The 15,420-nt window shown below is 28.1% G+C and overlaps 1 protein-coding gene across 1 annotated transcript; it reads right to left on the bottom strand.

Annotated features, from left to right (window-relative positions):
• Window positions 1-10,051: 10,051 nt before the first annotated feature.
• On the bottom strand, window positions 10,052-11,566 carry LOC133780260 (heavy metal-associated isoprenylated plant protein 28). The gene is made up of 2 exons (XM_062220102.1): window positions 11,356-11,566; window positions 10,052-10,518 (listed from the first exon to the last, which is right to left on the bottom strand). The coding sequence occupies exons 1-2, from the start codon at window positions 11,480-11,482 to the stop codon at window positions 10,211-10,213; spliced, it is 435 nt and encodes a 144-aa protein (XP_062076086.1). The 5' UTR covers window positions 11,483-11,566; the 3' UTR covers window positions 10,052-10,210.
• Between the last annotated feature and the right edge of the window lie 3,854 nt (window positions 11,567-15,420).

Below are 15,420 nucleotides of genomic sequence, written 5' to 3'. Positions count from 1 at the left end.
ACCCCATATCGTCGTTGTCTTCTCTGGGGCATTCAGTACCCCCTTTATCAAATAGCACAAACTCAGCTTAAATGCATCTTCTGGGTTTGTCGATGCCTTCAAACCATCTTCCAACTGGCTGAAACTAACCTTCGAATCACCATTAAAGTATTCTTGGATGATCCGATCACTTGAAAGATGCTCTCTCAACTCGTCTGGGGATGGGGTGTTCCCATAATTCAGCCCGGTGACTAGGGCAAACTCTGCAATCCCAAATTTGCAAAGAATTTTGCCCAAGTAGAATTGGCCCTCTTTAGCCTTCTTGCTTTCTACCTTCCTTAACATAAGCTGATGTAGCAGAACCCCATAAAAACTAAACGACTTAGCCTTGAAGAACTGTCCCAACGGGCATGCCTCTGCCCATTCAATTAGCCCGTGCCTCTTAAACTGCTCTATAAGGATTTCCAAGTAAGCACTAACCCTATAAGTGACACGACCAGGAAAATGCTTCTCCAATGACACAATCAATTCAGGCATCTGAAAAAAAAAATGTTAAAAATACAATTTTAAACAATCTGGTAACTATCGAGGCCTATCAAAGACTATCGAGGCCAATGTAAAATTGGAAAATGCATAGTTCTATTGAGGCCTATCGAGGTAGTGTAAAATCATAATATATTTATTTCTATCGAGTTCTATCGAGGCTTATCGAGGTAGGTGCTAAAACAACCATAAGTCTTATTCTATCGAGGCAGATGCTAAAATCAACCATATGTCTATTATTATCGATGCCTATCGAGCTCTATCAAGGCATATCGAGGCAGGGGCTAAATCAGGCATATGTCTAATATCATCGAGGTCTATCGAGGTAGATGTTAAATCAGTCATATGTCTCATTCTATCGAGGCCTATCGAGGCACCCTAAAACTGAATATATCTAATAGCATCGATGCCTATTGAGGTAAATCGAGGCACATTAAAAAACATAACCTAACATATACTATCGAGTTCTATTGAGGTAGGTCAATTTTTTTGAAAAAAAACCCCTGATTTCTCAGTTACCCAGCCCCGATCTATCTTATGAACAAAACATCAACAAAAAACCAGACATTGCAAATTAAAAAGAAAACTCTCACCTTCGCGTACTTGGGAGTTGTTTCGCCTACTTCAGAGTTGTTTGGTTGCCTCTGGGTGCTTCCGGTCCGATGTTCAAGTGCTGGTTCCGAAGACCTTCTCCGACAATGCTTCTCTTCTTCGATTTCGTTGGGTTGCGACATATTCAAATGTGAGTTTTTTTGGTTCGGGACCGAGAGTGAGAGGGAATATAGAGAAACCGAGAGAGAAGAGAGAGAGAGTCAGAAAAAATGGCAGGAGTATTTTGGGAACTAAGGGAAATAATAGGACTAAAATGAGACTCATATAATGATAGTGTATTTTTTAAATACAATTCCCTTATATGCATTAAAAGTCAAATTTATGCGTATGAAAGGACTTGTTATGGATATGGTGTGAGGGGAAAGGTCGGCGGTGTGGTGTGGCTCATCTGTCATTAATACAGATTAGATAGCAGAAATAATAATAGGACCATGATCACTCTACTCTCTTTTTCTCTTATATTAAAATCCAATATTTGTTTGAAAATCTATACTATATAAACTAAGTCTTGTTAATAGATCTTCAACCAATTTTTATTTTTATTTTCATCTTTATCTTTATCTTTTTTTTATTTTATTTTATGTTTTACATGCTAATGTGCAAGCAAAAAATTTATTGGGTTACTTAGTATTCTTCTATCAAATGCGGGTACTAGTGTTCCTGGTTGAGATGCCCCTTGGGTGCCTGACATTCTTACTAATCGCTATGGTTAGGCGGCTAATGAATGACCAAAGAGAGTGGGATGGGGAGGTTCTGGAGAGGTGGTTTACTCCGGATGCGGCTCGTCTCGTAAGAGTCTTTCCACCTCTTTCTGCGGGAAGTATTAAAGTTCTTGTTGTCGTTGTTGGAAGATAGGCATTAAAGTGAAGGCTCAGGATTTCATCTTTTGGTTCTAGGGTGAATGTATGACTTTATGAGGTTTATAATTTTTGGAAGTATAGTTTTATTATAAGTCTCTAATTTAAATCTTTTATGTCATATATAAGGTTTTGGGCGAGATCTATTAGCACAAGTAATCTATTTTCTTGTCTTTTTTCACACTCAATATAAGGAAAATTTGGTAGTTTAGTTTATGACCCATTAAGTGATTTGTATGACCCTAACATTTCAAGTACAAAAAGAGATAAGTGTGGTTGAACATAAGGTGTTCAGAAATGTATGACGAGCCTAAGTTGATGTATTTTTTGTACGACTTATTTTTTTTCAAATACATAGTATTTAAATTATAGCATTTAAATTTATTATAGAAATAGTTAAGTTTTCAATTAAACTATAGTTTTTTTTTACACATTTTAGTTATATAAATAACATTTGGAGTCCTCAAATTTCATTAATTGTATTACTTAGGTTCCTAATTTTTTTTAGGTCAATTTACCAAAATAATACATTTGGTAATATATATTTAATTAAAAGGGCTTAAAGAGAAAAAATGGGTGCTATGTTTTTTTTTTTTAAATTTCATTTTACCCTTATAAATTATAGTTTATTTAATAAAATATAACATTGGGACCTATGTGAGTCAAAAAGTAAAGGTTGAGGATCTAATTGCTACAAAAGAAAGGTTGTGGACCTAAGTGATACAACTAGTGAAGTTTGGGGGACCCTGAGGGCTATTTACCCCATTTTGTAATAGTAGTTTTATAATTTTAATTTGGGATATTTGCGGCATAAATACCTAATGTTTTACACTTGTTATAGTTAAATATCTAATCTTTTGTTTTTACGACAAAAATATTCCATGTTCAATATGCGTTAAACATAAATACCTAAAGTTTTTAAAACATTATATTTTTCAATACCTTATGTGTTGGAGCTGTTAAGTGTTGACTCACCAGATATGTATCACCTTATAATTTAGGTATATTTGTTATCAAAAGATGTATTTTTTAAAAAATTTATTAATTTAAAATATTTTTTCAATTCATTTTTCTAATTTAAAATCTATTATTTTAAAAATAAATATAAAATTGACCGATTATAGAGTAACAAATGTCTGCTTAGTCAATATGCTTAATATTTCAAACACATGAGGTACTGACAAAAATAATGTTTTAACAACTTTAAGTATTTTTGCCGCAAATAAAAAAGATTGGGTATTTATCTTTAACATATATTGAACATTGAATATTTTTGTTATAAAAATAAAATATTAGGTATTTAACTGTAACAAGTATAAAACATTGGTTATTTATGCTATAAATACCCCTTTTAATTTTATTGTTTGTGTTTATTTTTGTTTTTAAAAAAACATGCTTCTAAACTATTTTTAAAGCATTTGTTAATTTACAAACTCGAGTGTTTGTTAATTTTTCTTTTATTATCAAAACTATAATTGTTAAAAAGAGTTATTGTAAAAACTAATTTGCATTGAATCTTGGTCCATATATAAATACTGAAATGTGGACATTAGAAGCTCATTGCATTTTATAAAGCTTCTGAGATTATTTCTTTCATGATTATCTAAATAGTTCCTTTAAGTTTTCTAATCTTTATAGGTCTATAGAGATATAAAAAGAAAAAAAAAGTATATAAATATATATATAAACAGGAAAATACATTGCCTAAAGAGATATACATGTTGTAAATTAAAGCAACACAATGTCAGATCTACAGATTAGTTTGTTTGATTGAGTGTAGTTATTTTTAGAGGAAATTATATTTTATATAGATTTTTTAAATAAAGTTTGCAAAAATATAGTTTTTTTTTAAGAATTTTTATTTTGTAGGTTTTGTTTCTACATTTTTGTATGAAAATTAGTTTATGTCATAATTTTACTTTTAATCAATTTTTATATATTTATTTAGTTAGCAATTGTGTTTCTCTTACTTTGTTTTTTTTCTTTAATAATTTTTTTTATATAAAGTAAAAAAAGTATAATACTCGTATTTTTGCACAATAATGACATAAAAGTCATATTAATGAAAACTCCTCTTATTTATAAGAGAATTGCTAAGGAGCATTACTAGTGCCCAACACCACAAAGATGTGACTTACTGCTATTGGTACAATATAATATCGAGTCCCACACATTTGAATTTAATAAATGTTATGGGATAACACTAACCAGCTATAAGGTGCTACCTCATGCGATGTTGGACACTTTAAAATGTCAAAAATCAACACTCTATTTTTAAGTTCTCCAGAGTTAATACGAGCTTTCTCTTTTTCAGCTGATAGTAGCCTTTTATTATAAAAACAAAACTCAAGGTAACAAATGTTAGTAGAGATTTTTTAGGAGTTGTTAATTTTTAATAAATGTTCAATCCACTAAGCAATAAAACTTATTCGTATTCATCAAAAAAAATATCTCTATATTTTTCTTTTATTGACAAATTAATAAGATAATTTAATCAATATACAACTAAGAATATATAAACACAAAAACGCTTTGTTGAAATAAAAAAGGATATGTATCTGGCCACTAATTTTATAGTGGTAAATGGTTAGTATTGAAAACTTTAAAAAATGGTAATTAATTACTCTGCTCTATTTATAACCAATTATCACTCTAAAAATTATCACTAGTTACTATGTCATATTTTTAACCTGTTACAACTCTAAAAACTTTAATAAGTTACAAAACCATTCTAAAAACTATAATCGGATCCTGTCTCTTGTTTGTAACCGATTACAACTCTAAAATTGTAGTCAGTTACAAACATCTCTAAAAACTGTAACTAGTTATTGTGTCGTGTTTTTAGAGACAAAAAAAAATCGATTATTGTTGTAAAGACTATAACTATAACTAGTTACTGTGTCATATTAGTAACTGGTTACCACTTATTGAGTAATGTTTGTAATCAATTATTACTCTAAAAACTGTAACTAGCTATTATGTAATATTGGTAACGTCATGTCGTCGCAATAGAGCTCCAAATTTTGGCGATTCACTTAGGCGGGGATTTATATATTTAATTAGTTTATTTTGTGTTTTGAAGAGTTCCAAGACATTATAGATGAAAAATACTAAGTTTGAGATGTTTTACACGTGATGATTAAGCTCATCATTACAAGTCTAGAACTTCTCTTTCAATTTTGCCATTGTTTCAACTATATTTTAGAATTTTTTTCAAAAATACAGGTTGTAGATATTTTTCTTAGTTTTTCATAGAATATCAAACCATCTAATTTTGAGTTATATTGAGAGAGTTATGACTAAAATACTATCAGTAGGTGCAGTATGGTTTTCTGAAGAGATTTTGGGGTGTGTGATCTTTCTGAGCACCCGAGCATTATACGGATAGTGCCCCAGCGCTACACCGTCTCTTGGGGTCTAAAATTCAAATTTAAATGTGATTTTTGACCTAGTTTGAGTGAGATTATAAATAGAACATCAGAGGAATAAATGTTCCCAACATTGAGAAAAAATGGGGTTAAAATGCCCCAAGGTCCTATTTTTGGGAATGGATGTATCAATACATCTTTTTTAGAGAATGTCTCACATATATCCCCAAAATTTTATATATCAAACATAACTTTTTATTTTTCTTCCTAGGAGTTTTAGAATTAGCATTTTAATTTTGCAATATTTAATATCTTACCATTTTTTTGGTTTAAATTAATAATATATTCTAACATATAGGAAAATAAATTATGTGAGTAAAGTGATAATTTATCAACTTAATATATATTTTTAATTTTTTTTATTTCAACTATAAAATTTATCAAATTTGGACTTAAAACCTTATATGCATTGAATATTATTGTAACCATTCCATTTTAATTTCTTTAAAATGAAACACAAAGTCAATTTTCCTACAGTTACATCCCAAACCAAAACAAATCCAAATAATTCTTCTTCTTTTTTTTCAGTCCAATAATTATTATTAAAATTTTAAAAAGAAAAAAAGAAAAGCATGAATTATGTGTATGGATAAGAGCCTCAGAATTGAATGACTATATTTATATTCACTATTCACAAGCCATGCTTTTATGCTTCCAGATATAGTTTCTCTGTAATTTTTCTAAGGAAACAAACAAAAAATTTAGGAGAAAATGTAGATGAGAAGAGAAGAGAAGAGAGAGAGAGGTTGGTCCCCACTAATTTGTCATTTATTTTCTCTCACTAATAATTCCTCATCATTTTTCTCTTTGACAATTAATCACAACATAACATGTTCTCTTTGAATTCATCAGTATCAGATATATATGGATCATATATATTCATTATGATTATAATAATCATCACAAAAAAGAAAAATAACACAAAACATTAACCATTTCCAATTGACTTTCTCATTGAAAAAAAAAAAAAATCTCAAATACATATTATATTATACATAACCCAAAATGGTGTGTGGAATGAACAAACCTGAGAAAAATAACTTACAAGAAAAGAAAAGAAAAGAGTTGTCTTGCCATTAATGAAATGAAACCAAATTGTGAGAAAAGGAAAGAAAGAAATGAAATCCCAGTTGAGAAAAGGGCTAAAAGTAAAGAATGAAAGAATTAGATGAGTCATGAGAAGTGGCTCCAGAACGAAAACTTGTGGCAAAACCATGAAAATGTAGGGTTGGTCTTGGAGCTAATAAAAGGGTCTCTGTTACTCTGGCCAGTGCTGCTGTGTACTCTCCTAGAAGCTCTGCAATAACACCCACCATTATCATCTTCTTCTTCGTCTTCTTCTTCTGTTTTCTAGGGTTTAGCTTGAGTTGTAACTTGTCAACTTTTGAGTTTTGGAAGTTGGTTTGGTTTGGTTTGGTTTGGTTCTGAGATGAAAATGAGTCCAAATTTATAAGCCTAAGTTGGGCTATTCCTATCTGTTAGGTAAGACAGCTTATTATAAAAACTATTATTATTATTATTATTATTATTATTATGACTACATCAACAAAAATGATTAGTTTCGAAATTCGGGTAAATGGTAATCATTTTCAAGTGGAGTAGTGTTTGAAAATAAATATGTGTAATTAGTAATTATTAATTATATATATAGGACAATTATTATATAGTGACTTCATTTTAAGTCCTACTGGTAGGGCTCTCAGTGTTTCTCGACCCGTGAACAGTTTTCGGCGCGAAGTTTTTTTTTATGACCGTATATATTGTAGCTATTTAGAGCATCCTGCAAAGTTTCAGAAAATTCAGAATAGTTTACAGTACCGAAAATTAGGTTCAAACATGTTGATTTTGACGCGTATAAAAAAAATTAGTCACGCGTACAACAACATGTTTGAACCAAGTTTTCGGTACTGTAAACTATTCAGAATTTTCTGAAAATCGCATTGATGGTCTAAATAGCTACAATATACACGGTCATAAAAAAAAGTCGCGCTGAAAACTGTTCATTGGTCGAGAAACACTGAGAGTCCTACGGTAGGGCTCTTTTTGAAGGCCCTACCGAAGAAATTTCCTATATATATATATATATATATGAGTTTACAATGGTGCTGTTTGGTAACCATTAAAAAAACAGTTTTTTATTTAATTAATTAAAAATTTGACAATTAAACATAAAATAGGGTTTGGTAACTCTATTTTTATTTTTTATTTTTTTAAATTTTAAACAAAATTTATTAAATTTTGAAAATAGAAAATTTTCACTTTCAAATTTTTTTTAAACAGTCTTCAAATTAACACATCACATTATTAAACAAAAAATAAAAATAAAAGTTATCAAACACGTTTATTATTTTTTGTTTTTAAAAACAAAAAACAAAAATAGTTACCAAACATATTTTTATTTTTTAAAAATAAAAAAACAAAAATAAAATAATATTTCTATTTTTGTGTTTAAAAAATTTAAAAACAAAAATTTTACCAAACGGACCCAATATATATTTTAAAATACAAATTATGTTTAGATGTCAAGTAGTAATTACTCTTGAATTCTTATTTTTATATTTGACAAAATAGTTAGTAATTACACAAAAAAAAAATATTTGTAATAAATATTATTTAAAATTGATAGTAATTAATTACATAGTCAGACAAACATGTCGATATGAATAATTACTCGAATTACATCCAATTCCAATTACAATGTGGTTTTTCAAACGTACCCTAAGATTAATTAATTGTTAACCACATTTTATTATACCTTCTTTATAGCGTGTTTTTATGTATCAACTTTTATCCTTATCGGTAATGGAAGGAATTGTTAAGTTAAACATTAACCTCTTAAATTTTTGTTCTCTTTTTATATTATTATTATGGCTGCATCTACTAATTAAAGTGATTAATTATTAGTTTCAAATTTGGTTTGAAATTATAATCATTTTCAAGTAGATTAAGATTAAGCAATTGTTAACCACATTTTTTTGGGTACCTTTTTATGGTGTGTTTTCACTTTTATTCTTATCATTACTATATAGTCATTAACTTGGACAATAACCTTTTAAATTTTTGTTATCTTCTATATTTTTTATTTAATTAAATTTTAAAAAAGTTATTATAATTATAGTTTAAAATTTTAGAAAAAAGTTATAACAAATCCCTCTTGAAAAAATTATGCTATAAACTCTAAAACTTAAATCTAGCTCCCTTATTTAAGGATTTTTTTTATATGTATGATGTGGCAAAAGATTATAGGATAATTATGACTATATATTAAAAAATGATTAGTTTCAAATAAATCAAGTGGATTAAGATCAAGAAATTGTTAACCACATTTTTTATACCTTTTCATAGTGTGCTTTCACATCTCATCACTTTTATTTTTATCAGGAAGGGAGTTATTGAGTTGGGGCAATAATTTTCTAAATTTTTACTCTTTTTAATTTTTGTATATAACTAATTTGTTTTTTAAAATATTATTATCATAATATGTATGAAGGTTTAGAAAAACAAAATTAAAATTAAACCCTCTTAAGAAATTAAAAATGCTATCAACTCAAAAAAATAAATCCTTGCTCCCTTATTGACACTTATGGGAAATGTAATAAAATGTTTAATATATATAAATATATATGATGTGGCACAAAACTATTGGATGATTATGGGTTTATACATGTTTTGGCGGCTTCACAAAAAGAAAACAGTGCACTTATTATATAGTGTTGAAAAGTTTGGAACTATGCCATGTGATCTGTTTTTTGTGGTTCACATTGCTTAGCTATATAGCTTTAGCTTTAATTATATAAATATATATATCTATATATATATATATATCTCTACTTAATATTTTAATGATTGACATTAGAGAAAGGGAAAGATATTGGTGGGGGAGCTCTCGTGGCAACATTTTCAGCCATAACAACTTCAATATATTCTACGTTTGAACAAAGTATTTATTACTTGGAGTAGTATGATAATACACACACATATATATAAAGGTAAGATTCTAAGAAAGGATAGCTCCACTTCTAATACACACACACACACACACGAGAAATCGGTGAAAATGATATTTTTTGAAGTAATTTTGTATGTTGGTATATTTTTTATAATTTTTTATGAAATGATATTTGTCTAAAACTCGACATATTGTCTGAATTTTTCGACCAACTGTTTAAAATTTTTGACCGAATGTTTAAATTTTTTGATCACCTGTCTAAATTTTCGACTAGTTGTCTAAATTATGAGAGATCATTTTGCGAAGAATTATTCACTTAAAATTTTTTTTTTTTGCCAAAATACCCTATATATATATATATATATATAACTAATGTATTGCATAGACTTGTCTTATAAGATTTGAATTTGGGTGGTTTTCTTTGCTTATGAGAATTGAACACCATATTGTCTTTGAAAGAATCCAATGAGATCTCCCTAAGTCAAATCCTACCTAACTTTATATAATCAAAACACATGTATGAATTATATGGATATAATTCCATATATAATTATTATTATTATTAGTGGTTAATTTATGAAGTTAACAATAAGAGAAAAACCTTGATTTTAAAATCATCTTTGTAATTCTTTACTAAACAACAAACACAAAATAATAAGACCCACTTAAAGTCTTACAAGACATAATTAACACATGCTTGAATAATTGAACAAAAATATGTACAAACTAAGATAGAGATCAAGTCCATTCATTGGCCAAATTTACACTCATTCATAGTCTTTTTTTTTAAATTCTTTCTCAAAAAACTCATTTTCAAACCACATATTATATTGTTATGATGATCAAAAGGAGTGGGATCTTGTGAATACTTTTTTCATTGCTTTCCAACTGAATGAGCGAACCCTAGTGAGAGCCAAAGAAGGTTTGGACATTGATATGGTGGAGATGTAGTCATGGTTTGAAGAAGAAGAAGAAGAAGATTTTGATGGTTCTGGCTTTGACTCTTCCAAAAAGTCAATGTTTTCGTTAGGGTTCCAAAATCTTGCTTCTTTTCTCTTGCTCTTTACAGTTGTTAGCACATCATATTTGTTACATATTCCCCAAACTGTTACCTTCTGTTGATTATAATCCACATTAACTGAGTATATTCCTGCCATTAATAAAACAAAATTAACAATAATTAGCTCGAGTTATTTTCACAAATACCACTTATTCTTAAACCATGAATCATACCAACAAATTAGTGATTAAAAGTTCACTCCCTTTGGTTTAATTGTAAACTATGAAATATAGTGGTTTGGTTTATTGGGAATAAATCATATGAAAATTATGGTAGAAAAAATAGTGATGGTATAAATCAATTATACATTAGAAGGTGGCATACATCTAATAGCTTTTTCTTCTGGCCCATTTATACAGTTCTACTCTTTAATAATACTCTCATTTTACAAGTTGGGCCTAGCTATTTCATCAAGAACAACATCAGAGAAAATCATTGATCAAATGCAAACTGACTTAAGAAAAGATTGACACCAAATATAAAATTAAATTTAGGGGATTTTTCATAAATATGGTTTTCATGTTATTATTGTGCAAAAATATGAGGATTATACTTATCCTAATTTGTATGTGAAAATTTATTAAAGAGAAAATCAAAGTACGAGAAACACAATTGCTAAATAAATAGATAGTGAAAACTTGATTAAGAGTAAAACTATGACATAAACTAACTTTTATACAAAAATATAGGAAACTAAACCCATAAAAGTGAATAAATTTAGAAAAAACCATAGAATAACTTTTTTTTTGAAAAAAACCATATTTTTGCAAACTTTATTAAAAAAACCCATATAAAATGTATATTCTTCTTAAATTTAGGAAATTTTCTCAAATTTTTTGCATCATATGTGATCATTCAAAAAGTATATACATATTCATAACCTTGTGATTAATAAGCTATTAAGAAATGGGTTTAAGTAAAATATACCTTTGAGATGAGATAAGGACTTCTTTATTTTCTTCTCACATCCATAAGAATAAAGTGGCACCATCATCTCCACATATTGAGCTTCCACATTATTTCTGTAAGCTGGAACTATTTGCAAATTTGCCATAATAACTATATATATATATATATCCACTAATCCTCAACTAATTAGCATCCAAAATCTTTGAAAATTCTCTCTTCTCTTGTTAGGTTTTTGTGTTTGTCAATGTACTAATGGATTTTCAAGGCTTTATATAGAGTAATATGTGGGTAGACAATTGAATAATGAGAGCCCTTAGCCTTTGATCCAGGAAAAGTTGACAACTTTAACACATTGGCATGCATGCATTGACCTCTCAATATACATCTTTTTCTTAATTTAATAATCTACACTACTTTAAGCTTTGATCATGTTAGTTATGTGCTTTAGTTAATCTAATCAAAAGAGGACCACAACACTAATTAAAATCAATTCTACTCTCTAGCTTTAAAGACACTTGGGTTAAGGGCTGTGACTTGGCAAAGTGCATAGCTGTGTCAGCAGTTCTTTTGGATATATGTATATATATATATATATATATGAGATTTTTTTTATCGGGACTTTACTTTAAATCTTACCGGTAGGGCTCTCAGTGTTTAATACCCGTGAACAGTTTTCAGCGCGATTCTTTTTTATGACCATGTATATTGTAGCTATTTAGAGCATCCTGCAAATTTTCAGAAAATTCCGAATAGTTTACAGTACTGAAAACTAGGTTCAAACATGTTGTTGCACGCGTGACTAATTTTTTTTATGCGCGTAAAACACAACATGTTTGAACCTAGTTTTCGATACTGTAAACTATTTGGAATTTTCTGAAAATTTACAGAATGCTCCAAATAACTACAATATACACGGTCATAAAAAAAAAAGTCACACCGAAAACTGTTCATAGGTCGAGAAACACTGAAAGTCTTACCGATAAAAGTTAAAATGAAGCTCCTATAAAAAAAAATTGTCCTATATATAATCAAAAAATTAGAGCTATATATGTATAAGATCCCTTTCATGGGATATGGATTTGGATTTGGATATGTTGATGTTGATTTTGGATCCCATGTGGGCTGTTTTTTCTTTTCCCTATTAAAGAACTTGGCTCTTTATTAAAACATTGGAACTTGATGAGAGTAAGTTAAATCATATAGAATATATATATATAGTATATTTTAGAGGTTAAAGTATGATGATGATGTTTCCCATAATGATGCCCATTAAACTTCTGTTTAATGCTCCTTTGGTACTCACAGGATCATCATTCTATTAGGCTTTCATTGGTGAAACCAACATGCACATGCATTTATATATATATATATACATATATATATATATATCACTACAAAATAAACTATTGCTAAAGAAATATTATCTTAGCTATTCTATTATTAAAAAGTCTGTGACTAAAAGTATTAATCACAAAAATTATAATTTGTTGTCATTAAATGTATTTTTAGTCACAACAAACTTTATTATTAAAAATAATAGACTGTAACTAAAACTGCATCAGTGAGAATTTGTGATTAAGTATAACATTTTAATTACAAATAATTTTTTGTCGTTATTAAAATTGACATTTAATCACACAAAATATATATTGTAACTAAAAAGTTACCACTAAATGTTACATTTACTTATAGTGTATATATATATATTTCTCTTTTTATAATAACTTGCAATGTAGAGACCAATGCACCTTTAAATTTATATTTAATAGTAACAAAGACTATGAATCATGTAGTTTGGTTCCCTATAGTCTCTTAGCTAGAACCATCTTTTTCATTAGTTAATTAAGTATACTGTCATAAATCAGTATATACAATTAGTAAATCTAGTATATAATTAAGCTAAGAGAGACATATATATATATATAATTAAGTATATATTAGTTTCTTTTTCATACAAAGAAAGAAAGAAAAAGTATCTTTTTCATTTAGATATAGTCAAAGAATTTGGCACAAGCATGGTTTCTTTTTGGTAAAAGAAAAAAAAAAAGTTGCTGAGTGCATTCATCATCTTCTCTTTTTGACATGTTACATGAATATATATATACTTACAAATTAAGCCATGATTAATTAATAAGTTGATCAATCTTTATATATCATATTATGTCACTTCAATCGTTTTCTTAACCTCGTCACTATGATCTTTCATATATATTATATGTATCTTTTATAATATAGGACAATTCTAGTTAAGCTTTTTATTGGTGTGTTCAGTATTTTCGATTTGTGAATAGTATTCAGTATGATTTTTTTTTATGACTGTGTATATTGTAGTTATTTAGAGTATCTTGCAAATTTTCAGAAAATTCTTAATAGTTTACAGTACCGAAAATTAGATTCAAACATGTTGCTTTCTACGTGCATAAAAAAAATTAGTCACGCGTGCAACATGTTTGAACTTAGTTTTCGGTACTGTAAACTATTCAAAATTTTCTAAAAATTTACAGAATACTCTAAATAACTACAACATACATGGTTATAAAAAAAATCTGACGAAAACTCTTCACGGATCGAAAACACTAAATGTCTCACCGATAAAACTTAAAATGAAGCCTCAATTATAAAATTATCCTATGTATATGTGGAGGTTTATGATGAGAGCGAGAGACAAAAAGACAAGTAAAGATGGCATATAGTAGTAGTAGGAGTAGCAGTGCCGGACTTTGCCGACTTAACATGCATATGTTACATATATATATATATATATATATGATATGATATGAGATATGATGATATGTGGTTTGTTTGGCTTGTTGAGATGAGTCAGATCTCAATTATAAGGGCTGGTGTGGGACCTTAATCCCATGTGAACCCACACCACACCATACCACACTATATTATTATTTCTTTCTTTCTCATAGTATTACAGAGAATATCATTTTCTTTCTTTAGTCCCACCTACGTCAGATTTTAACCGTCTTTTTCACATGTGACATCCACAAACATACACTACAAAATTTTTTAGTTTTAGTCTGACCGAAATTGAAGAATAAAGAAAAATTATTTTACTTATATTATCACTAAAAAAATTATAGTTAAAAGTATTGGTTACAAAAATTACAAATTAATAAGTTTTGGTTAAAATTATATTAACGACACATCTTATGATTATAAGTATACAATTTTTTAGTAGTAAGAAATTTTTTATTGTGACTAAAAGTAAAAGTGACATTTAATCACACAAAGTATATATTGTCACTGAAAAGTACTTTTATTTGTAGTGATACTTTACTATATTTTATAAATATACAGTAATATCCACACCATATCTATATATTCTTTTCGACTAAATAGAGAAAGTGTAATATTTGGAGAGTAAGATTAGATTATATATATATTATGTAATTGACTCAACCTCATAAGTTTGCAATGTAATATTGTGTAGGAAAATATAAATATTAAGAAAAATTGTAGTTCTATAGTGGTAGCAAAGATATTGTGAAGCTCCTACCACATAGATCTATTATGTCTTATTAGCATTGTTTATGTTGTATTGTATTCTCCTAATTATATTATTTATTTTGACATTGTGAATTTTCTCTTCTTTACCTGTTTCTAAAAAAAATTCATATATAAAATTTGTATATATGTTTTTTATTTTCTTGTTTATTGCAAGTTCGTATTTTTACATATTCTTTTCGATTAGATAGTTTTTATTAACTTATTTTCTTCTAATTTATAATTAGTATATCATCAATTGATTATTGATATATTTCTTTTAATTTTTTTTCTCTAATTAATCTCATCATATCTAATTCAATCTTATTTCTAAATATGACCTTAATCTGACATTTACAACTCAATCTCTAGTAGTTGGATGTATAGATAATAGAGACATATACCAACCACTAATACACCACCTGGTTGGTCATTTCCATATCACATATTAAACTTTATTTGGCTTATTCAAACTAATTAATTTTCTCAAACCACATATATTTTAGAGAATTTACTCATTTGGAACCATTTGTTTTTGCAAAGTATCGTTCTGGTACCCTCTGTTTTCAATAATGCTCATATGGTATC

This window comes from Humulus lupulus, chromosome 5 (assembly GCF_963169125.1).
Source record: "Humulus lupulus chromosome 5, drHumLupu1.1, whole genome shotgun sequence".
Lineage (NCBI taxonomy): Eukaryota > Viridiplantae > Streptophyta > Magnoliopsida > Rosales > Cannabaceae > Humulus > Humulus lupulus.
The sequence above is the reverse complement of the archived record's forward strand: the minus strand, read 5'-3'. Positions and strand labels throughout refer to the sequence as shown.

Excerpts from the sequence above, each read along its gene's own strand:
- LOC133780260 (XM_062220102.1), bottom strand. The coding sequence starts at position 11,482 with ATGGCAAATTTGCAAATAGTTCCAGCTTACAGAAATAATGTGGAAGCT. Across the intron at positions 10,519-11,355 it reads GTCCTTATCTCATCTCAAAG|GAATATACTCAGTTAATGTG; the intron begins GTATATTTTACT and ends TATTAATGGCAG.